The following is a 26,322-nucleotide window of genomic DNA, read 5'->3' as shown; positions in this document are numbered from 1 at the left end:
GTTTCGTTTTCGTCTAGTCACCATTCAGTTACATAAGACTTTTTCCGCGCGCTACGAAGAACCGACTGTTTTTACTTTCTCTTTCGCCGGAAATACATTTCGCACGAATTTCCACTCCATCCGTCCGCTGAAATCTGTTTTGCTGTGAAATTATCGCAATGACGGTACCTCCATCACAAACCATAATTGATCCTCCTCCTGGCCGGGCCTGGCACGTTTCAGAAATAAACTATGGAAGAGGGGAATATTCGGGTGTAGACTCAAGTCCCTCAGCACCAGGTACTCCTCCTCAATCTCCTCGATGTTATCAGCGACATTCTCCAGTATTTTGATGGCCACCTTGTTATTGGTTTCTTTGTCGCAAGCGGCGTACACTTCTCCGTACGTGCCCTCGCCAATTAGTTCCTCCAACTGAAAACGCCCGCCTGGATCCGGTATTATGTCGAAGTTAACGTGTTGACTCAGGCCATGGTACGCCATGTTGGTCCCGTCTCCGGTCATTTCTGCAAATACAGCAAATAATTTTTTAAGTATAGAAAATAAAATCTATATGAAAAAATGATAATTATGCAGAGATAAGGACCACCTTTCGATTTCAATGATATTGAAATATTTTATCAAGGTCATTACCCTGAGTAATATTATGAAAGTTTTAACTTGCGCTCACTGTTTATTACAAAGTTATTAATAAAAAAATTTTTCTAAATTAAATGTAATTTTTGATTTCCAATCTGCAATTATATGGTGGATAAGGAATGATCTAATTTACAATCATATGGTGGTTATTGTGTCTAGTGATAAATATGAGTATATTGAACTTTGAACCCTAAATCTTGAACCTATATAATTACCAAAAAAAAATATATTTATATATAGGATATCCTAGACCACCCGTGCCACCCGATTTGTTGCAAACGCGACATTTTAGAGAAAAATGTTTTAGACAAAAGTTGTACAGTTTCAAAGGGGACATAAAACAACTATATCATTTTGTTTATTTGCTTCGATGGTTTTCAAGATATTCAGTGCTTTATCATGCTGTGATCATTACTTTTCTTAAGTGGAAATCCCAATTTTTTATTATATCAACTTTTTCTACCAATTAATTTGGACATCTTTAAAGAAAATTTTAACTTTTCCAACATTTAACTTACGATATCTCGCTATTTGTCGGAAGTAAAAGTAGTGCTAGACTTTTTTACTCTGATGTTAAAAATATATTGTTACAATAGCGCCCTGACTTTTGTTAATTTGATAATTTTGAAATTTCCAAAGATTGATAAGTTAACAAAAGTTAGGGCGCTATTGTAGCAATATATTTTTGAGACTAAATAGAGTAAAAAGTCTAGTACCACTTTTTCTTCTAGCAAATAGTTAGCAAGATATCGTAAGTTAAATGTTGAAAAGGTTATCAAGTTTACCTTAAATATCGAAAAAAATGTTAGGCAAATAAAAAAAATGATACAGACAAAAATTGTTCAAATTAATTGGTAGAAAAAATAATGTAATAAAAAATTGAGATTTCTATTTAAGAAAATTGATGATCAGTGAATATCTCGAAAATGACGTTATTTATAAACAAAATGCTATCGCTGTCTTATGTCCCCTTTGAAATCAAACAACTTTTGTCTGAAACATTTTTCTCTAAAGTGTCGCGTTTATAAAAATATCAGGTGACAGGGGTGGTATGGGACACCCTGTATAGACTACACAATAATGAAACATTTATAAACTAATGCTATATAATATCAATGTAGGCTATGTATGTTACAATAATATTATCAATATATTATTAATTTTATTATCAATTATGCTTTATATAATTATTATGTTGTACACTTATTACTTGTTAATTATTAAAATATATTATTATTGATATATATTGACATATGTATCACTCTATATGTAAAACGAACAGACAGTCGACAGACAGTTTAATTTCTCGGACCTACTTTCGAGATGGAAGTGCGTCGGGGCACGAAAAAAACATTTTAATTCGTACTTGCACTCTTCGTGACTGCGTCGAAATCATCGACCGTGCGATTAATTAAGCGGTTGATGTTTTCATTGATATGAAAGTCAGCGCTGTGCGCTGAGGAATCTATCCTGTCGAGAAATATATCAAATTGTGCAGTCTGCGGTAAAACGGTACAGTCCGCGATTATGACAACCGTGGGAACAATTTTCACCTCGCTTGAAGCTCATCAAAATGGAGAAGCGTGGCGATCAAGTTGCAAACTTATCGCTTATATCACATGAATCGCACACGATCGTTCGTTCGTTTTGCGAAGATTATTTTCCATCCTCGCGAGAGACAAATGTCAACTTCGCATGTTTTCGTCGCGTGTTTCTTAATCTAGTAACGAGCTTTTTGACACCGAGCGACGGTTCTCATATCTTTCTCGCAGCGCGGACGTGCGTCCCGAGCAATGTCTCGACTTTAACGACGGAAGTCCTAAAACTCCATTGAACGAAGCCATACGAGGATCGAAGCCAGCCACGGCTTTTTGTCGTGCGTAACTCCGCGCGCGCGATCATAAGCCGCAAAAAAATAAACCTTGAACCCACGAGAACTGCGTCCTTCTTCCTCGCGCGCGCACGTACGCGCGTGTGAGAACTTCTCACTGCTCTTCTCTCATTCTGTTTCTTTTCTTTCTCTCCCGAAGTGGATGACAAAAATTATTTCGCAACGACTCACGGCTGCTTCGACGCCTCTCTCGCTGGCGCCCGACCACTCGGATACTCTCTCGATTATCTTGCAGGAATTGAGTTTGCTCGATGCTCGTTCGAGCATATCGGCGAAAGGATTTCTCTCGGGGTGCCTCCGACTCCTGCCTCGCTAATTTCCAACGCGCTTAATTTCGCTATGCAAATTGGATTCGTAGCGTGACCGACCAGAATGAGCCTTAATTAAGTGCCAGCCGGTTAGGTTAATAATTACGAGTACTGCAAATCATAATCGACTAACAAACGCGATTAGGTCGCCGAATAAAGGCAAGGCATGGAGGAGACTCGAAGACTCGGCAGACGACAGTTGCGCCTCGTAGAATACCTTCGACGGATACGATTGCCGTTCTCGAGTAACGAGCGAGCGCGCGAGTACTGCGTACGGCGTACGATGTGCTTCGCGTTATTCTTGTTAAACAACTTTCTCGTCGTCGCAGGATTTCTGCACGCTGAATATGCGCGCGTTAATTACGGCCGCGCCGCGCAAAAAATTGTGGGAATTGTGTCAAAGTCGCCGTCTATTAATCGTCCGCACGTGCGCGGCGTATAATTATAACGATCGTTACTGGAACCCCGAGCGAGCGGACGAGATTGCGAGTAAATGCGTGTACCGTAGCAACGGTTTACACGCAAAAGTTGACGCTCGTGGTTGGATAGACCGCGCGCGGCGCTAAAAACAATACGCGCGGCCGCAAACACGCGTTTGTCGCGTTGAGGAACATGAAATTCTCGAGCGCGCGTCTCTCCGAGCGACTTGGCGCTTAAAACGCTTATTTTTCGCATCGCTGGTCCTTTAGGAAATCCTAGTTTGTTAGGATCGAATTGGTTAGCGGTAAAAAATGTGGCTCATTACTTTCTTTCAGAAGCAGGTGAGGGGAAGGGAGGCAAGTAGGTGGATTTATTTCAGGTGCTCTGAGAAAATTTCTTCGCGGGCGCGTTTAAGCTAGTAAAAGCTAGTAAAAGACAAAGCAAGCAATATGTTTACACGTGGCAATAATGGCAAGTGATGGTAATGACAGACAGCAGTAATAAGCAATATATATAGGGTGACACCGAAAAAGGTGGCCAAACTTCGGTACCGTATTCTACTCTTCCCAAGGATGAAGAAAGATCATATAAACATAAGATATATAACGTAAAGATCATATAAACATAGATCCGGAAACTCTTCCTTTCCCAGATATAAACACTTTTCTGTTTATGATTGAGTATTTTAGGAATGTTTAAAGTTTATTTAACACTAGAAAGACCGAGGCAGCCAATTTGGCTCCTCGCGAAATTCAAACTATTAGGTGCGCAACTAAGTTCTCGCTGTTTTTTGATGAAAATGCAACTTTATTGTGAAAAAATGGTTACAAATGAATCATTCAAAATATTGTCCATCGCTAGCGACAACTTTTTCCCATCTTTCTGGCAGAGCTCGAATACCGTCACGGTAGAAGTGTTCGTCTTTTGAAGCTATCCACGAATCAAGCCATTTTGAGATGTCTTCATATGAGCGGAACTGCTGATTAGCCAGACCATGTGCCATCGAACGGAACAAGTAATAATCGGACGGCGCAATATCTGGGGAATATGGCGGGTGGGGTAGGACTTCCCATTTGAGCGTTTCTAAGTAGGTTTTAACGGGTTTGGCAACGTGAGGCCGAGCGTTGTCATGCTGTAGAATCACTTTTTCGTGCCTCTGCTCGTATTGTGGCCGCTTTTCGCGCAGTGCTCGGCTCAATCGCATCAATTGAGTTCGATACCGTTCCCCAGTGATGGTTTCGTTCGGTTTCAACAGCTCATAATAAATAACACCGTCCTGGTCCCACCAAATACACAGCAAAACCTTCGCAGCGTGAATATTCGGCCGAGCCGACGACGTAGAAGCATGACCGGGCAGTCCCCATGATTTTGTTCTCTTTGGGTTGCTGTAATGAATCCATTTTTCATCACCCGTAACGATGCGATGAAGAAAACCCTTCCTTTTTTGCCGCTGGAGCAGTTGTTCACAGGCGAAAAAACGACGCTCAACGTCTCTTGGCTTCAAATCATAAGGAACCCAAGTTCCTTGTTTTTGAATCATTCCCAACGCATGCAATCGCTTGGAAATGGCTTGGCGGGTAACTCCTAATGCTGAAGCAAGCTCTTTTTGCGTTTGGCACGGATCCTCATCGAGCATATACATATATATAACTTTTATCTGAATCATTTTTTTTCAAATGCTTAGTTTTCGAGATATTTCGCCGTCCCTGTACTTTTTATACACCTTACATAATTATAAAATGTTATTATTAAATGTATTTAAGCAGTCTTGATTGAGAGAAACAAATATAGATGGATAAATGCATTTATTATCACTCTGGAGTTTACTCTTTAAGAAATCCGCGTGTGGCAAGAAGAAAATATGCAGAACAAAATATTATTGTAGAAGAAAGGAAGACAAATTATTTGTATAAGCGGGTAAAACGACGGAAATGAAATAGAATCTTAATAAGTAAGTATAACTATAATAAGAATAAGATGTTGGCTACCTGCATGGGAGAAAAAAAAAGAGAAAAAGAGAGATGGTATTTCCTTGTGGAATATCATCGAAAAACATTCAGCGCGCTACGAGCAAGTACGGCTGTATAAAATAATATGCAATATCGCAGACATTAACATTCGAAGCGAAAGTAGTGAAACTTGGCTGCTGGGTCGGTTATAATAAATAATTATTATCCCATGAAGCAAAGCGTTCTAACGTGACGTCCCGCGAAATTCGCCGAGGAGCCGACGGCGAAGTGCCGTTTCGCAGGGAATATTGCTTGCGATATTTCGCGACCATGGCAATATAAATGCAACTGACCGTGATCGCTTCTTGTTGGTCGATCGCGGTCAGCTCACCGACTATTTCACAGATCGATACCCTCTGCCGTGGACATTTTATCGTGACTGCCGCGAAAGCATTGTCTTCGCGATTCTGCAAGGTGGCTATTGTCGCAGGTAAAGACAGAGAGATGCTTCGTCGCGAAGATGCGCGATCCGACATGATCGCACGCTTCGATACCTTCCCGATAGCGAGGCTATCAATTGCTCGCCAATAACCGACCGCATGTTCAGTCACGTGCACGATGGGAGTATTAGAGCGAAGAAACCCGACGTGAAATCGGCTTAAGGGTTCAGCCGTAACGTCAAAGTAACGTCTCGCTGCCTTGGACGATGCTTGACCGAATCGACCAACTGACCGACCTACAAAAAACCATCTATACCAGCCACATCTAAAATACCGCAGAGGAAGTTCCGTCGAGACACGCCACGAATTGGGTTAAATAAATTCAATTTCAGGCTTCAGCTTCTGTACGTCGACGTGCGCAACAATTGACCCGATTCCTTTAGCGAGATTTTGCTGTTCTTCTGGGCTCGCGTCCGTGTGAAACTATTGGGTTGGCAACTAAGTGATTGCGGATTTTAAATAAGAATGAAAATTCAAAATTTTAAATTTGCTTTTCAAAATTTTTTTCAATGCATGTATGCGATACATTGAGCTTCTCTGCAATATCACGTGTTGTGCTATGACGATCTGAATCGATAATGCTCTTGATATGGGTCTCATCGACTTCAACTGGACGGCCAGATCGTTGAGCATTTTTCAATGAAAAATCACCAGAACGAAATCTGGCAAACCAATTTTGACACTGCCTTTCTTTCAAGGCTTCATTCCCATGTACGGCACATAACTTCTTGTGTGCTTGCGATGCGTTCTTGCTTTTTCGGAAATAATATAATAAAATATGTCTGAAGTGCACGTCTTGCTCTTCCATTTTTAAATTGGGATAAAAACAAAACTAAAGAACTAATCGATATAATTTTTGTACTAAATGAAAGGTAGAAATTCAAACAATAAGAAAAAGATATAGGTTAGGTACTTTGAACACGTTAACGAAACAAAAGAAAGTGTAAAATCCATCTGTCGACAAAATCCGCAATCACTTAGTTGCCAACCCAATAGATCAAAATTTACTTCCATCAGCCGATCATCGGCCGAGGCCGATTATCGGCCGCAGCTATTGTCCTACTCACCTTCCACCGGAAGTGAAATTATTCGCGCGACGCAGTTAGATAGAGCTGCAAAATATTAGGCTTTTACATCAGTTTATTCCTCAAGTTTCATTAGGCCAGATGAAAGCTTACGTTTTCGCCTCTATGCGCGCTTTGCACGTTGACACTTTGTGCATGCGTTAAAATTATTATTATTAGGAGATTGAACTAGTTCGGGCCCTTAGCAATGACTTTAGTAACAAGTTAATGGTTAGGACGAATGTTGAAATCTGGCAATACTGAAAAGTTTGACATTTCTCTATGACATGTGACAGTTTGCAAGCTATTGTTACTGATAGTTTCATTGTTTACAGGCTAAAATGGATCATAAAAAATTGCATTTTCGACATTCATTAGTTCTTTTATTTGACTTGAGAAAATCGGCAACTGAAGCTCATGAAATGAATCATTACAATCTATAATAATTAATCCTTTAACGCCCGACTTTTTTATAAGTGTTTTAAGAATAAAATCTGAGTTTTGTTGAACTGAGACTATAAGTAGTAATAACCAAAAAAATATCAGAATTTTATATCTACGAAAAGCTACCTTTCCAAGCAGAAATTATTCCCAGAAGCAAAAAATATGCCTGATCGGTTAAATTTTTTTTTTAGTTTTAATAATTTTATATCATACCTAATGGTTGGAAAAATTCCTCGAAACATATAACTTATATTCAGAACATGATCTTTATTTATCCGAAATGGAATATAATAAATAAGTACATGAAGTTTCTGCTTTTCGTTTGTTGGTTTCGTTAGTTTGGTTTTTTTATCGCTCGTTTTTAGTTTATTGGTAAATATGACTTGGATCCTAAAAGCATATACGAAATGAGCAACCTATACAGAGAAAAATGAAGGGTAGTCTATACGACATAACAGTAATAGTCAGCTTGACATTTTTGAGCTGAAACTTTACTATATTTGTGAGTGAAGTTTATCATTCAGAGCGTCAAGCTTACTATTTCAAAAGAATACCTTATAGATCACTATTTAGGTAGTCAATCGTCCCTTCATTTTTCGCCGTATAAAAAACTGTAGGTCACCAGGTTTCACGAAAATAGGTTGATTTCTTGATTTTCGTGACCACCATGTTGGATTCGTCATTTTGAATTTCTGTATTCTTTTATTTTCACAGTTTGCATCTGAGAAAGCTTACAAATGTATAAAATTATAACAGATACCAATCTATTCATTTATAGTGCACTTCTAGATGTCAGTAACAATGCTAACTATGCCTACTTGGAATTTGACAAAACATGTTATCATTAAAACTGAGCTAAAAACTGAATTTACATACAATCTATATACCAATTTTTAGAAGAAGAATTCACCTTTACAGCGGTGCACAGAAAACGAAAATATCTCTATCTTTGACCAAGTTATGGATTCTTAAATGCGTTTCTGGTAACTATAGTTACCAGTAGGCGTTAAAGGGTTAAGCTCCATCGTATTTCAACCGTAATTTTTGGTTTCAACGACTCAAAAGTGGTGATTTGAGTGACAAAAAACATACTAGTTAAGCAAAAAGATTCGTAGATTCCAAATTGTAAGCACTACTGAATAAAAACACCGCTCAAACGGAAAGACAATTGGCTGAACAACTCAATGTCGATAAATCAACAATTTCTAAACGCCTATACACCACGGGAAAAATTCAAAACGAAGGTAAATGGGTTCTACATGAATTGAATGAAAGTGTCATTGCAAATCGTTTGAATATCGCCATATCTTTGCTTGCCAGATAGAAAAAAGAGATTTTGTGGCAAATTGTAATTGGAGATGAAAAGTGGATTCATTTTGATAACTCAAAGTGAAAAAAATTATGGTTTTATCCAGGACAATTATCAACATTGGCACCAAAACGGAATATTCATGGTCACAAAGCAATGCTCTGTATTTGGTGGGATATGAAAGGTGTAGTATACCATGAGCTTTTAAAACCGAATGAAACAGTGGCAGCGATACCAACAACAATTGAATGATGCAAAATTGCTGTCAAAAGGCTAGCGATAGCCAGCAATAGACGCAAAGTGATTCTATTGCACGATAATGCTCGTCCACATGTTGCTTTAATCGTTAAACAAACATTGTTAGAGCTCGAAAGGGAAATGTTTCCGCACCCAGCGTACTCTGCAGACTTAGCACCATCTGATCACCATCTATTCCGATCGATGCAACACGCTTCGGCAGATACACACTCTAATAATTACGAGGATGTGCAAAAATGGGTGTCTGATTGAATCGCTTCGAAAGACAGATCGTTCTATCGCCGCGGAATCGCTATGTTGCTAGAAAGATGGGGAAAAGTCACGGCTAACGACGGAAAGTATTTTGATTGATGTAAATTTAACCATTTCTTTAAAACAAAGATAAAAAAAATTGACAAAATAGGACTAGAATTAATTCAACCTCCTAATACGTAGTATCATCATCTAATTTCACTCGAGATCACAGTTCGGCCAACGAGATTTGCGCAACCCTGAAATTCGATTCTTTTTACCTAGTCTTTCTTTACTATCGAATGTATGGGAACCAAATTCGTCAGGTCGACGAATGTAACGACAGCACGTCTTTTCCGAAATCCACTATCTGCGCGAGAATCTTATCGAAGGCCGGTTTCCTCGTCTCAATGTATCGAGCATCGATCTTACGATAACGATATGTTCCGAGTTACGATACTTAAATTTTTTCTTCTTTCTACCTGTTCTCTCTCTCTCTCTCTCTCTCTCGCCCTTTCTTTCCCTCTTCCTGTTTTATCGTTCGGATACGCGGCTGCGGAACCAAAGAGCCGCGGTAGCGCAGCCGACGAGTGAAAATTATTCTTGTGCAAGAACATCCCGGCCACTTTATAGTTTAACGCGGGGAACGGGACCCGCGAGTGAAAAAGCGTAACAGTCCTGCATTGCCGCGTGTGCCAGCGGTGGCAACCGTCGTATCCCACTTGCGGCTCCAGCAAGACAATGCTCCGCTCGTTTGTTCCTAATGAAATAATTAGTACATTGTACGTACATTCGTTTGCACAACCGTTGGCGCACGGTATCCTTTTTTTCTTTCCGATTAAATCAAGAACACATTAGATGGTCACGATTGCGAGCCGTCGCTCACGAACCTGCGCGATGATCGGTTATGACAGGAGCCGAAGTAACAGTGTGCGAGACGTTGACGTCACAACTGCTACGAGGGATTCGAAGGAAACGTAAATATCTTCATTGCACTCTTATCTATCAGATAAGAGGATGACAAAGGGCCAATATTTACACCGTGTAATGTCACTTTGATTCTTATCTTATAATTGATCACCAAGTAAGCGTGAGCAATGACTCGCAATCGTGGCGATTTCACACGCGCGTTTCTGATTTAATCGGAAGAATAAACGTGTGCAAGCGAGTTTATAAGCGTTGCTGTTGTGTATACAGGTGCGACCTCGCGTGACAATTGGTTTTCCTGCAATTCACGCACTCGAGTTATAATGTTTGAGGTTGATGAGTGAATAATTGCACCTAAACAGCGAAAAAACGTCGAAAAAACGGTAAATTTTTGCGAATAAACCAAATGAATATTCCAAGTCGGAAGAGACCTAAAATTACATCCAAATATCACTATCAAATATCACTAAAAAAATAAACTTCTAAAGAGGAAAAAAAATCTATTTGGTAGATGCTGAAGAATAACATTTATTTGAGTCTAAATTATTTTATTTAGACTAAATAATTAGTGCCATAAAAAAATTACGGTTTAGAAGAATGTATTAAGTATGCAAATTAATTCGGTGCCTTTATATCTAACGTCTCGCAAATTTTATTCAAATTAAAACTTTTTTCCCGTCCTATGGTGAAAGTGCCAACCTTAATCTTAAAAAAGCATTATAATAGTTGACGGCCCTGGCAACATAATCTTACGGTTCCGAAAACGGAAGTGAACGCACGATGGCGATCAAAAAGCAGAATTTGAGGCACTGCATTCTTTTCGCATTTTAATCGAAAAAATGCTACTGAAGCTGTGAAAATGATTTGTTCCGCTCTGGGTAAAAATGCTGTAACGTATAAAACGTGTAAAAAATAGTACTAGAAGTTACGGAAGATGGAGATTTTGATCTTTCGAATCGAGAACATCCAGGCCAATCAAAGAAGTTTGAAGACGAGCAACTGCTAAATGAAGACTCCGTTCAAACTCAACAGTAGCTTGCACTACAATTGGGAGTTACCCACCAATGCATATCCCATCGTCTACTTCAATTCGGCAAAATTTAGAGAGTAGATGGATTTCGCATAACCTCGGCTTGGAAAACAAACAAAAGATTCGACACGGCTATCTTTACTAATCCGGTTTAAAAGAAAGGATTTTTTATACAAAATCATTACGGGTGATGAAAAATGGATATTGTATGACAACTTTAAACGCAAAAAATTATGGATAGATCTTGGTCAACCGTCGACATCAACGCCGAAACCCAATAAATAAATATTTATAGTCCAATGAATAAATACTTTATATTTTTGGAATACCTTTCTCAGCGTAGACACATATTTTAGTTCAAATTGTTTCCGAACTAAAGAGAAAATTACATATATTACAAATGCCTTCATTTTTCATTTTTTCAATCAATATGGTAGATTAAATATACTAGAACTGTAAGTTATATTTGAAGCTCTGGATCTTCAAAATTTCGAATTTCTGAAGCTGCAAGGCTGCATTATAGCGGAATAATGAACTTTCGACGCAGTAATATGTAAGAACATTTGAATACTCGAACAATATTAATTGCACAGAATCTCCGTAAACGCCTCAAAATTTGTTCTGTTAAGAACTTCGATACTCTAAAACCCAATAGAATTCGAAAATGCGCTCTTCGAATATATCAAATAATGCTGTCCTGACTCTATATTGAACACCATAGCCACAAATATTAGGTTGGTGCAAAAATAATTGCGGTTTTTATCATTTTAAGTTTGGTGCTGATTTTTCTAGTTACCGTTACCTTTTGTTATAGTCATGTGATACATCATTGTAAACAATGAAATTGGCATTACCGATTTCAGATGATGTTTGTTATTTTCATTCTTTAGTATTGTCGCATAGTATGTAATGTCTTTAATTAGTTATGGAAAAAAAAGCAAATTCGCCCGATTTTGTTGTACGAGTTAAATTGGGGCGTAAAGCAACAGAAACTGTTCGAAATATCAAATTTGTTTTTGACGAAGAATCAATTAATGAACGTGCAGCTCAACACTGGTTCCAAAAATTTCATGCTTGAAACGAAAGCCCTGAAAATGAGGGTTGTGGACGTCCTTCAGCTATAGACAATAATTCAAGAATCATTATTGAAGCGGACCCATATAAAACAACTAGAGAGGTGGCAGAAGAACTTAATGTTGATTCAACAGTTATTCGATATTTGAGCCTAATTGGAAAAACAAAAAAGCTGGATAAATGAATGTCGCATGAGTTAAACGAACATCACGTAAAAACCGCAATATTTTTGCACCAACCTGATATTAGCTTGCGACGTTACAGACCTAACATGACAATAAATAAACGTCGACATACCGTCGACATACCGTCCTCTAAGACGTCACTTTGCAATAATAAAGAAGAGTGAAAAACACCGACTTGCGTGTTTGTATACAATAATCTTGAACGAATCCTTAACGTTTACCAGCCTCGAAATTTATCAGCCCTTAAAATTCATTAATCTTCCCGATCGTTCCCATCGTGTCTACATAGATGTAACGCGATGCGGTGTAATATGGCGTGATATGTCAAGCTGTCAAAATGACGGATTAGACGAAAGATGAATAGTCATAATGTACAGTCGTGGACTTTCCATATGATAACCTTTCTGTCCAGGTTGTCAGGTTTTTTATAGTGAGTTTCGGAACGCATTCTGTCTTGACGAGAATGAGAGCTTCTGCTCCTGACACGCCTGCACAGTCATCGATTGAAGAATAGAGGAAATATGTCATTTAAATATGTCATTTAAGAAAATATATCAACAATAAATTATATGATATGTAAAAGCAGACTCGAGCATCCAATATTGTCGCAAATACGAAGGAAAATAAGAAGAATATAAGCAGAGCATGGTAAGAAATTTTTAATCTTTGTTAATATATGATTTCTCTATTCTTCAATCGATGACTGCGCAGGCATGTCAGAGCAGAAGCTCTCATTCTCGTCAAGACAGAATGCGTTCCGAAACTCATTATAAAAAACCTGACAACCTTTCTGTCCACAACTGTTCTGTACACGTGTATCCGTAAACGACGCGAGCCCGTTGGAAAGGCTAATGAGTTTTGCCCGGTTAAAATTAAAACTTCATTCAAACTAGAGTAGCGTAGCGTTCAATGTGCGCCATTCTTCGCGAGAAATTACGATCCGCTGATCGTCCCGCACAGACGCTGCCGCTTCGGCGCGAGCTTCATATATTATTTCACACTCCTCGGAGATTAGGATCACGCATACTCCTTACATTGTGCGCGGGACATTAACATGATAAGTCACGGAGTCCGCGCGCGACAAGAAACTTCGGCGTTTTTAAGATCGGGCCCGTTTTTCGGAAGATGAAGTACTTGTAGTTTCCGCTTTCATGATTCGTATCATCAATTAACGTCCGATAAATCGCTCACACGCTCGATAACGCGACCGCTGGAGGAAAGATGTGAGAAAAAACAGAGAGTAAGAGAGACGTCGAAAGAGAGCGAGGAGAGGCGGAAGGAAGGGGGCAAGAGAGGGAGAGAGAGAGAGAGAGAGAGGCGCAGATGCGAATTTTTATCCGCGTCGTGGTGTTTTCATCGCATTTCGCGCTCAACGCGATCGTATGTTAAACCGTTCGGAGCAAAAGGACAGGAGCTTTTCCCGATTGTGTGCACACGCATACACACACACACACATGCGTGCGCGCGCGCGCGCGCGGCGCGGTTCCGCTGGTTTAATCCTTTCAGCGTGACGACGTAACGGTACAGTGCGTGCCATCAATGACGGCGCATCGGCGTTCCTCGTGGCGTGGGTTTTCAACCGTGTGTGCGATACCGCCGAAACCGTGCGCGCGATACGTATGTTAATCGGCCGGTAGGTGGAATAAAAAGAAATTATGCAAATTGCGCGATCCTCGCTCGCTCGCTCGCTCGAAGCGCAGCGCGGCGGAGCGCTCGCGAAAAGTGTGTCGGCAGACGTTTCGAATTGGTTTCGCGCTCCCTGAGCTTCGGCTTCCTCTCGTCCGTGTGACGTGTGTTTATACACGAAAAGCGTAAACTTTGATTTATTTACGGCTTAAGACGACCGCGAACAGAGGGGAAAGTGAACAGACGGGACGACGGTGACGGCTGTCGCTCAGCGCCAGCCGTGTGAAAATTTCCGGACGGACGCTGGTCCGTCCAGCTTTCAGTTCGATGAATTACCGTTGCGAGATGAGAAACTCGATCGTTCGCTCGTAGATCGCCACGGTTTCTAGCGAGGACAATTTTACGGAGTATAACGCGTCTAAGCCGAACCCGCGAAATTTCACTTTTCCCACGTGAAATGCCTCGGGAAGTTGGCGCGATATCTCTAGACTTTTGTCTACGCTCGGACCGTTTCCGAAGTTGTAATCACGATGTTAAAGATGTAGAAGATTGAAATTAAAAGTAATATTATTGAGTACATTCGAAGTTAAGATGTAATTCGACGTTCGCAGATAACTCCGTTGGCACATTCGGGGTATCGAATGTTTGAGCATTCGCACTTGAAACATATTCTCTCGTACACTTTGACAACATTCTATATATTTTTTTCAAAAGTATCGATAAGTAATCGAACATCTACAAGACTTATTCTTATTAGTTTCTTTGCTTGATCTTTGCGGTATACAAATAGTATTTTCTCAGTGTATTATTTGTGATATCCAATGACGGGAACAGGATTTAATACCGGGTGATCTCATTTTAAATGAGCCAAAAATCTCGAAAAATATGAAAAATACCAAAAAATGTTTTAGACAAAAGTTGTATGATATCAAAGACACACAACATTTATATCATTTTGTTTACAAACGGCGCCACTTTCGATATTTATTGATATTCATTGATCATTACTTTTTCTAAATAGAAACCCCAATTTTTTATTATATCATTTTTTTTCTACCAATTAATTTGGACAACTTTAAGGAAAACTTGGTAACTTTTACAAGATTTAATTTATGATATTTCGCTAACTATTTGTCGGAAGAAAAAATTGTACTAGACTTTTTTACTCTAATTAGTCTCAAGAATATATTTTTATAATTGTGTCCTAACTTTTGTTAACTTATCGACCTTTGGGAATTTCAAAATCATCAAAGTGACAAATTAACAAAAGTCGGGGCGTTAATGTATTCTCGATACATTAGTCAATATATATTCTCGAAACCAAATAGAGTAAAAAAGTCTTTCAAGTATCACTTTTTCTTCCAACCAATAGTTAACGAGATATAGCAACTTAAATATGGGAAAACAAAGGGGGTTACAAAGTTTTCCTTAAATATCTCAAAAAAGTATTATGCAAATAAAATATATTTTATTAAATATTTTAAAATATTTTAAAAATTGTTAAAATTAATTGGTAGAAATAGACGGTATAATAAAAAATTGAGATTTCCATTTAAGAAAAGTAATGATCAATGAATATCTCAAAAGTGGCGCCATCTATAAATTAAATGATATAGTTGTTTTATGTTCTCCTTAAAACTATATAACTTTTGTCTGAAACATTTCTTAGTATCTTTCATATTTTTCGAGATTTTTGCCTGGCTCATTTTAAATGGGACACCCTGTATTTTCGAACCTTTGGTACAATTCGACGTTCGAAATTTGAAGTTTCCAATAATTCAACTTCGAATTTTATCCAAAAATTCGAAATATCAAAGAAGATAGAACTAATTGTGTACTTATTGAATTATATTCTTGAGTCTTCAAATATCCCGAGGCGCTGGAATTGATTCATGCCCGAACATTCACCGAAATTTCCTTATACGAAACTTCAAATATAGTTCATATATAACAAATATTTTTCCTCCTTTTTACGTCACATACGCATATATTGCATCGCGTTACTACGTTCTCTACAATTATGTAAAGGCCTTTTGCATACTAATAGGTATATCTGTGATATAAATAAACAATTTACAGCTCTGATCGAAATGTTTTCTTCTCGTTTGGACTGAAATCGTTTCTGCTTTTGGGTTGCTTCTTACAGCGCTCATGCAAAGAGCCAGGCTGAAAAGTCGTGACTGTTTTCGCCGTTCCCCCCCTACGGGAATTAGACCGCCCAGTATACTTTATAGCACTTACTCAACGAGCCATTGCCGGGAAAATCTTGCAAAGGAGGTGAATGGTAGACAAATGAGCACAGTTTCTTTTAACGATCGAAATTTTCAAACGAACCACGAAGACCCGCTCTATTAAGCGCGTCCGAAGAAGCGTCGAAGCCTCTCGACGCGTAGAAGAAAATCGAAGCTTCTACGTCGAGAGACACGTCGTCGCGAGACACCGCAAGGGACTTCCGTTGCGCGGGCAAATGAACGAATAGTTGTGCAACGCGGCACATAGAACCGTGGCGGTAATCGCCGCTTTTTTAATAAGCCGAAACACAGCACACGTAATCCAGCCGTTCTTTGTATGCAAATAAGGGGGAGGTAGCAACAGCGGTGCAACATTTGCGACACGAGGCTGTGCTATCTACGCGCGTATAGAAATCTCGACTGAAAGGAGTGGCGAGACGCGAGTACACGAAGGTACCACGCACACGGCGTTTAATCTCTTCGCTAGGTACCGCCTCGCTGCGGTTGGAAGCAAGAAAAGATTGAAGAAAATGCTCGGCTTTGTGCAAATTGTCATCTCGCGATGTGACTATTTAGCCAGCCGCGTTCGCCGTTTCCCTCAGTTATGTCAGATAGGAAGCGAGACGCGAGCGCATTCTTTTGTTCCGTCTTGCCGCGAAACGTGTCACACGAGAATAGAGATTTAAGTGCACGGAAGAGGAAGAGAGGACGTAAGAGAGAAAAGAGAGAGAAAGAGAGAGATCGAGAGAGAGAGATTGAGAGAGAGAGAGAGAGAGAGAGAGAGAGAGAGAGAGAGAGAGAGAGAGAGAGAGAGAGAGAGAGAGAGAGAAGTGTTGTTTATTGCCACTTTGGCACATAATTCTTTCAAGTTTCAAATAAATACATATATTGGGTTAAAGCCTAGCGAAAAAATTTTGGATAAAAATGTCCACAAGATAGTCAAGCTCACAGGAAACATTATTATGGTGTGGAAGTGTTTTGCGTAATCAGGTCTGAGAAATTTGATTAAGATCAATGATATTATAACAGCAGACGTATACATAGATATCCTCAACGGAAATTTAGAGAAATCTCTGTTAAATATTAATCTGAGAAATGACCTTATCTTTCAACAAACTAATGATCCAAAACATACCCCTCGTAAAATTATTGCCTTTTTCCGTTATTTGAAGATCAAACTGTTGGATTAGCCAGCTCAATCATTGTCATAAAAACAAAAGGCGGCCAAACGAAATACTATTTTTTAATTTTATCTTTAATTTGTTCTTAGTTATTACCTGCGTCCTTTATTTTGTCCAAGGTAAATATGATGTAAATAAGTGTACCAGATTTAGCTGTTGAAGGATTTTTAATGTTTTCGGAATTTTCTTCGCTTAAAACTTGAAAGTAGCCTAAAAAATTCTCTTCTTGTTGCAATATTGTTCATTTCTCTGTCATTTCTTTTCTACATGTCAAGACTGTCAAGTTATTCACGCAAACGTGAAAATGTTTGAAGTGCGTACTTTATTTTGTTCAGTACTGTATTCTTTATCTTCTATATATAATTTCATAACAATTATAATTATTCAAGAAGTCCGAGGAAAAGAGAAGAGAGAAAGAGGTACACGGTAACTTGTACATACTTTGTGCCTGGAGTCGAATGCGGCGCGTAAGACGAACGTGGAAAGAAGCGTAGCGGCTCAGAAGCGCTTCGCTTGGAGAGCTCAGCGGTGTTTAAGTTGCCTCATTGCGCGAGAATGTTATTGTATTTAACTGTGTGTGTACACACTCGTCACGTTGCGAAGCGACGCGCTGGGACCATCGTTCCTCGCGGTCCGTTTCCGCGAGACATATCCCAAACAGCGTCACCGCTGCGCACTGCCGTCGTGTACACGTCGCGAATACAATCGCGTGCCATTTGAATCACGACGGCGCTGTGATACAATGAAAAGCGACTGGTCGCATGGTCGCATCCATGGGCGCGTCGCTGAAACGGCCACCGACGAAAAGCTTCCAGATAAGAAGAGGAAAAAGCGGCGCGACGACGCCATAAGGCGCATCCAATTAGTTTTAAAAGAAAGTTACACGACACTTGCGAAGACTAAGACAGCTCATCAAGAAGATTCAGAGCCGAACGCGTCACAGATTATTGGCTTCAGTTTCTTTTCTCGTCTCCTTCTCCCCCCCCCCTCCCTGCTTCTCTCTTTCTCTTTCTCTAAGATTAGGCGTTTTCTATTTTTATAATATATGTTTATTTTGTTTTATATTTATCCTATTTAGGCCAACATTGCAATGTACGTACGTAAATTGCGTAATTTATTTATTAATTACTGAATCTGATTGCTAAACTCTAATGTTGTGAAGTTTACTGATTCACCTCGTAATGTTGTTTCAGATAATCTTATATAGGGTATATAAAAAGTACCGGGACTACGAAATATCTTGAAAACTAAATGTTTTAGAAAAAATGTTTCAGACAAAAGTTGGATGGTTTCAAGGGGGACATAAAAAAACTACATCATTTTGTTTACAGATGGTGCTACTTTCGAGATATTCGCTGATCCCCAATTTTTTATTGTATCATCTTTTTCTACCAATTAATTTAGACAACTTTTGTCTAAGATATTTTTTTATTTGCCTAATATTTTTTGAGATATTTAAAGAAAACTTGATAACTTTTTCAATATTTAACTTACGATGTCCCGCTAACTACTTATCGGAAGAAAAAGTGATACTAGATCTTTTTATTCTACAATATTTGGTCTCAAGAATATATTATTACAATAGAGCCCTAACTTTTGTTAATTTGATGATTTAAAAATTTCTAAATTTTGAAATTTCCAAAGGTCGATGTGTTAACAAAAGTTAGGACACTATTATAACAATATATTCTTGAAAATAAATAGAGTAAAAACATTTAGTAACATTTTCTCCGATAAATAGTTACCGAGATATCATAAGCTAAATCTTGAAAAAGTTAACAAATTTTCCTTAAACTGGTCCAAATTAATTAGTAAAAAAAAAAAACCAACAAAAACTTGACAATAAAAAATTGGGATTGGGATTCCATTTAAGAAAAGTAATATCTCGAAGATGGCGCCATCTGTAAACAAAAGGATATAGTTGTTATATGTTCCCTCGAAACCATACAACTTTTGTCTGAAACATTTTTTTCTAAAATGTGTAGTTTTCGAGATATTTCACCGCCACGATACTTTTTATATATCCTGTATTTGTAATATACCGTTAATATTCATTTATAACACGCTATTTCAAATATCTTTACAACAGTCATCAAAGGATATGTCAAGTTGCAATGAATGTTTGTCTCTCTTTCTCTCTCTTCTTTGTTTTCTTCTCTTACTATCCAGTACAATCCATAAATATTTTATCTTGCTATTCAGTATGATTCACAGTGATATTTCCGAAACCGGATTCCTCATTCATCGTCTTACAGAGCTGTAATCGTAAGGTATGAGATTTACCGTTCCAAGTGGATTTGAACGACCCGGTAAATTACAAATGCAAATCTTGATTTAATGCGTGATATACTGGTGTAAACATCGAGTGTGTATGTGTGTGTGTAGTGTTCACTCCTGTGAAAATTGGATTACAGATATCTCGGCGCCTGCCTCTCGACAGAAGAGGTGACTTCCACTTGCAAATTTTCAGTCCCGTAAGAAATTCGTACCTCGGATCCCGCTGTTTCATCGCGGCCTGCGCGTTAAGTCAAGACTCACGAGCGCGAGTCGGTCAGTGCGAAAACAAGCGAGAACCGCTCGGCGAGCGAAATCGATTGCGGAGGAAATGGAAATGCACTTCCTGAGTGCAGCGGTGCGCGCGAAAAGAGAATCACGTAACAGTATCCACTGTTACAGCGTATCGCACCGAATGTATTAATTTTACGACGCATCTGCCGCTCCTCCTCCCGTCGCGTAACGCAACATAGAGAAAGTAATGAAGAGTTCGCCGCGGGGTCGCGCGCATGAAGACGACTAGACGACGCGGAACGATGCGCGTGACATTGAGAAATAAGAGAGTCTTCCAGAAGAAAAAATAATAATAACAATAATAACGGAGAAGAAAGAGATAAACGAGCACGATGGATGTTGGATATTGATCGATAATACAGTTAATATAATTTGATTTTTAAGATGATAAAAATTAATATTGACTAAATCATGATTGAGTGTATAACGATTGCTTCAGTAAATCGAAAACTGATTTGGTCGCTCACGCACTGATTAATATTTAATCTGACCAATCGATGAAATTGGTTTTTAATCGCGCACACACGATTATTTATTTATTTTGATTTTTTCGGATTATCTGTTCGTCGGTTAATTTAGTCGGCTGAGACTTTCCAGCCTCGATCAGCACCCAACACCGCACGAGGTGACGAATCAAGAGCACGGCAAGCAAGAGCCAGGAGAGCAATCAGCTCGTTCGCTCACGTGACCTCCTGACGAAGTCACAGTTGTCTGCATACGATCGAATCGCGTTTCTTTTCGTACTTTCTCTGACGCAATCATTTCCTCCGGCAACTGTAATGAATACGTTTCATAGACTTCCTTCCTATAACGCGTCCGCGCGCGGATCAAACGAGCTCCTCTCTCTCTCCCTCGCCGTGTCATTAAATTCAGACACGGAGTCGCCGCAGCCGCGTGGGAGCGCGAAGAAGACAACGAAAGGCTCTCTCGCCGAGCATTCGTTCGCCATCGAACTCGATCAACCCGATTAATCCTCGTCATGAGAACTTTGAACGAGTTAATTGATCAACGTCTACGTGCTGCACTCGTACAACATTCTCTCTCCCGTCTCATCTCGATTCTTCCTCTTCCTCCTCGTCTTCTTACTTTTTTTTTTTTCCCCTCCACGGTGACCGCGAAATTATTGTAATCGAATAAACGAGAAAAGCCGATTGCTTTCTCGAATATTGAATTATCCGTACGCGTGCCATCGGAACGGGAAAGGCAATAATTATGTGCGGATTCTATGAGCGTGCACACGCACTCACTCGGTTTGCGAACCAGACGCGCCGAGGATATTGCTTCCTCGAAAGTTGCTCACATAACTCGCATGTAACAGATATTTGATTAGCCGTGTTACCGGCGCCACGGCGCGGATGTGTTCGGCAAAGCGCGCCTCTCGCTCGGTTCATTTAATTATGTAGCCCACGCATCCCCCTGTAATCTTGATCGCGTATGCTATCTCGCAGATATGCGACAACAACCGTGAAAGCGGTCGCAGAATGTTGCACGCTTCTCCAATCGCGACCGATCTCTTCAGCTCGCGCGCGCGCGATTAAAGGTGCCGGCTCGAGGTGCTGGCGAGGAGTGTCTTCGTCGGTGTCGTTCGAAAATTGAATGCGATTGAAACGTGCATGTGTCGCAGATCGTGCGGTAACGACATGCGAACGAGCGAATAAGAATCTTGGATCGTCGTGCAAGTCGGAAGACGTCCGTTTGATGCTCGCACAATAGATTAATTGACGATCGAACGAAGCGAATCGAGTGGATTGACTCGCGCGCGAGAATGAATCAATCCACGAGGGAATGACGAGGGAAGATTTTCTCTTTCGCAAATTCGAACGAAAGGAAAGCTTCGATCGAGCAAGAGCACGATTTTTAGCGTGATTGTTTCAACCGGCAGATAACAATTGTTTCAGTTGGGTAACACGTACGCACCGATATGACTTTGCAACGCATGCAACGCACCAATCGGGTAGCCGACTGTTCCACATCAAGCACGATTCTAGATCCCGACTTATAACTTATAACTTTAATTTGATTGTTTATTATGTTTACTATTAAATTCAAAGAATGAAGAATTAATTATATATAGCAAGATATACAGGATGTCCGGGATCTTTTGGAGACGAAATATTGTGAAGATTGATCAGATCAAACTGAAAAGAAAAGTCAAGTACCATTTTGCAAAAATTGCAATATAGTTATTAAGTTATTGATGAATAATTAAAAATGATCACATCTTCAGATCAGAAGTCCTTTTAATTGATAAATTGAAAATTCGCATACTTATTTGCAAACTTTTTTGTTCAGAATAACCTAATCTATAATTATATAACAGCCATTATGTCTAAAGATAGATATGAGTATATTCAATTTTGAATCCTAAATCTTAAACTTGTCACTGGGCACAATAGCCGTCATATAATTGTAGATTAGATTATTCTGAACAAAAAGTCCTTTACTATTTTGCGAATAAGTACGCAAATTTTCAAGTTATCGATTAAAAAAGCTTCTACATTTTCGATCATTAATAACTTAATAACCATTGCGATTTTTGCAAAATGGCTTGACTTTTCTTCTCAGTTTGATCTGATTAATCTTCACAATTTTTTGTTTTCAAAAGATCCCGGAAACTCCGTATATAGTAAAGAATCAAATTTTAGGCGTATTTTAAAATAAATTTTAAATATAATGTCTATTAATCAATTAATAAAATTTCTTTTTTTCTTGCATTAATTTAATTTAAGAAACAATCATTTGATTTTATATGTATCACTATTATTAATATTATATTTATAGTAAAGTATTAATGATAAAATATAGTTTTTAAAGTAAAATATAAATTTGTCAACCAATTGACGAGATTTCTCAATTTCTTTTTTTTCATGTAATTTTATGATAAACATCCACAAAAATATTCGCCGACAATATTCGAATTAAAAAAGAAAAAGTCACTAAACGTATTTAAATGTATCTGGACGTCATTTGCATAAAGTTTACATTTTTTTCTCTACGAATTTATAAACACGTGAGGTTAACAAATTAAATTAACAAATAAAAGAGATTAGAAATCTCCATGCACGAGCTTGCGCCGTGAAAGAGTTTGAGAGTTGCCACAATTTTAAATATAAAATATAGCAAAGTAATTTAGAAACAAAAGTGTCAAAGGAAGAAGTGCCAAAAAATGTGTCGCAGACTTTACACGTACAATTATACGTATCAGTATCATTGAAAAAATTAATCTCTTTCGATGTCGCATTTCCTTTGTTTAAAGATTTTTTTGAAGCAAACTTTGATTATTTCTCGTTCCTTTTCCTTCTCTCTTCCGCTCTCTCTGTCTTTCTCTTTCTCTCTCTCTCTCCAGTAATTCAGGCGTTCATGCGTTCATCGGCGTATAACTGATCGCCATCAATTATTGCCATCTCCAGATAGGATACACGTGGACATCGGCGCGATGCTAAATACGGCAACTTGCCGAGAAAGTTTTCAAGCGGTACGATGCCCTTTCAGAGCGCGGGCGCTCGCGCGCCGCCGAGTGACCGCTCCAAAAAGGTGTCCGTGACCTTCCTTTTGCACGTGCACGTTTACGGCGCGCGACGCTGTCGGCGGGTGCACCTTGCTTTTAAAAGGATACTCGCGATTGCTGTGCGACATGTATCGTCATTCATCGACATGAATCGATATCTGCCAAACGCGACGAAAGAGATATATTTATTTGGATACATCTGCATCTTATTATGCGAATATTCAATATCTCCCATATCTCCGTGAAAACGGCTTTAGCGAGCCGTTGGATCTCTCAGGCATTTTTGTTTTTTTTTCTTTTTTTGGTAGAAAATTATTATTCAATGGAATTTTTTTCAGTCCTCGGGTGTTACTCGGTCAAACTTGGTTTTAATTCTTTATTGGTTTCTTGACGGAGAAATATTATATAATAGAATATTTTGAGATATAAAATTTTGGGACAGATAAAAGGCGTATAGATTTAACATAAAAATTCAATTACATGAATGCGTGGGAAGTGTAAATTTGAAATAAGAAAGTTATTATCCTGCAGGAATAGAGGACGCGAAACGGACCGCAAAAAGACCCCGAAAATTTATACGATTTGGAGTGTATTATGCGCGTCAAAGCGTTATGCTAAGTCTTTTAACGCGATATAAAGTAGCAATGCAAAATAAAGCGCATAATTGCATGCATAATTCAGCAGCACACGGCGCACGTGAATCACGCGAGATAATCAGCATTATTTAAAATAGATGATGTGTATGCTGTTGCGAGGTAATTAACTGAGTAGTTTAATTGCTTAATTTGATAATCAGTTATTATTTGCGCTTAAATATATGTTACTTGTTGTTTATTTATCGCGAAGGAGCAATGTGCAATAGCATTTGGTTTCGATCTCGCTCGTTATCCCCGCTTTCCCCCGTGTAAATTCAAACGCCTTTGGATTGTTATATTTGTATACGCGCTTTTTAACGTTGTGTTATGACGACAACGGCGTTTGTTGACAGACCGAGCGCCGAGTGACTTTCAAAATTATCGTCGGTTCCTTACGACGACGAGTTGCCTTCGTCCTCAGATCTTCATCCATGTGACACCATCCACGTGTAATAACATCTCTCAAAAAGATTATAAACTTATAATATATATTCGATAGAGTCAGACGCTGTCTCGAGTCTCGGATTGCTGTTTGAATTTCGAAATTAGGATTTTTCGAGAGATCTTTCCTCGTTTCCCTTCAAGTTTTAGATTTCTCCAGGCGAGGTATGTTCACCCAATGTGGCGGTCGCTTTTGCAATAAAAATACGCGAGTTTTGACTATATATAATACGATGATTAATGGCGTATTATTGTTTACCGCGCGATAAAAAAAGATCTTAGTTTGTACAACCGAAACTCCGCTTTTCGCGACCGAAACAGCTTGTCTCTAATCAGTCGTGTTAAAATAAATAAAATAAATAGATACACGCAATCAAGTAAATAAATGCGCAGGCAAGAGCCAGCTCTGTCGTTTGAGCGAAATTTAATACACAAAATTTATTATTGTTTATTACTTTTCACTGAGAAGAATCCGGAGAACAGGACTGCAACGTTCGAATTTCAGGCAAAAGCAAGTTCTCCTTTTACGCATGAAATTTTGCTCAAACAACCCAGCGCCCGCCGAGTTTTCTCGCTCGCCTCCACATTTATTTATTCAAAGCTGCTAAAGCGAAATCCGGTCGAGAGAGAGAGAGAGAGAGAGAGAGAGAGAGATCAGCGGAAACAACGAACCGACGGAAAAGCTCGCGCGCGAAAAAGACCTTTCCGTAGCTACGAGCGAGTTTTCCGTTCGGCCGTCATTCGTTTCCCGGGCAACGGAAAATTCAGTTACACTAACGGAATTCTTCTTTCCTTTTCCGTGCGTGTTAGCGAGAGTTATCGCCGAGAGCGCTCGCGGGGGGTATCATCACTGACTGCGCGAATTTCCGGTTACAAAGCGATGTAAATCTCGGCGAAGGAATGCCGTCGCTGTCACTTCCCGGAGTGCGGTCGGCGTTACTCACGTGTTCCGGTGACGAGGCCTCCGACGGGAAGATAAAGTCGTCTGGTAAGTCACGAGTCTCGGAGCGAGAAATAAAAAACGGGCGACGTGTGTACGCGGGGAACGTCCGCGACGCGACGCGACGCGTCGCGTCCGACACGGACAGGTTGGCTCGTAATCGGCGAGACGGATTCACGGTAGCTCGCGGCTGCTACCTGCCGACCGATAGCCGCGTACAGGTAAAACAGTGTGCGGATCGAGCGTCGTGGAGCACGACTGCACGAGTGCCCGCTCTTCAACGTGACTCCCGTGTTCGAAGGAAACCGCGTTGGCGCCCCTCTCCATCGCACCTCGTGGGTCTTCACCCGCCGCTCCGTTCCTTCGTGCTTCTTCTCTCTCTTCCGGGATTTCATTCGGTCCTTCCTCGTGGCGATCTTGGTCGCCGTCGTTGTTGCAGCCGGCGACGCGGCGGCGCGGCGCGCGTTGTTGTTGTTGACAACCCGGTCGAGTCGCTTCGTCGCGATTGTCCGCGGGAACAATGTATCAGGGGCATGCAAAAGTTTCCATCGTTTTTTTTTTATTAATATCATTACAGATAACACATAGTATCTTTAATGAAAATATTGTCCGGCATTATCTACTACTTTTTGCCATCTTTCAGACTAAAAATGGACACCACGATGAAAGAAGTCTTTGCTCTTAGAATGATTGAAGTTATCGACGAATTGTTGCACACTCTCAACATTGCAAAATCGTGCACTAGAAAGACTGTGCTTTATAGAAATAAGTGAAAATTCGATGGGGCCAATATCTGGAGAATATGCTGGCTGTGGTAGGACTTCCCATTGCGAGCCATTAAAGTTTCTCGGGTCGCCAATGCAGCATGGGGCTTGGCATTGTCGTGCAGAAGAATCACTTTGTTTTGCTTTATCGCGAAATATGGCTGTTTCTCGATCAATTGCCTTAATTGTCGACTGTATAATT

General features: G+C 39.6%; 1 protein-coding gene across 4 annotated transcripts in view; it reads right to left on the bottom strand.

The window, feature by feature from the left end:
- LOC105187687 (myosin-IIIb) overlaps positions 1 to 25,635 on the bottom strand; it is a 43,845-nt gene extending 18,210 nt beyond the window's left edge. For 3 of the 4 annotated variants that reach the window (XM_011148642.2, XM_011148660.2, XM_011148669.3), the window contains exons 1-2: positions 25,361 to 25,635; positions 169 to 503 (exon numbers count right to left, since the gene is read on the bottom strand). In XM_011148642.2, the coding sequence (XP_011146944.1) occupies positions 169 to 501 (333 nt within the window). In that variant the 5' untranslated portion in view covers positions 502 to 503; positions 25,361 to 25,635. Of the gene's footprint in view, positions 1 to 168; positions 504 to 17,705; positions 17,798 to 25,360 lie in introns of those variants that run through there. The other variant, XM_011148653.3, reaches the window with a different exon arrangement.
- Between the last annotated feature and the right edge of the window lie 687 nt (positions 25,636 to 26,322).

The sequence above is a fragment of the Harpegnathos saltator genome, unplaced genomic scaffold (genome assembly GCF_003227715.2).
Source record: "Harpegnathos saltator strain DR-91 unplaced genomic scaffold, Hsal_v8.6 scaffold697, whole genome shotgun sequence".
NCBI classification, from domain to species: Eukaryota; Metazoa; Arthropoda; class Insecta; order Hymenoptera; family Formicidae; genus Harpegnathos; species Harpegnathos saltator.
Note: the sequence above shows the minus strand (reverse complement) of the source record. Positions and strands in the feature narration are given on the sequence as shown.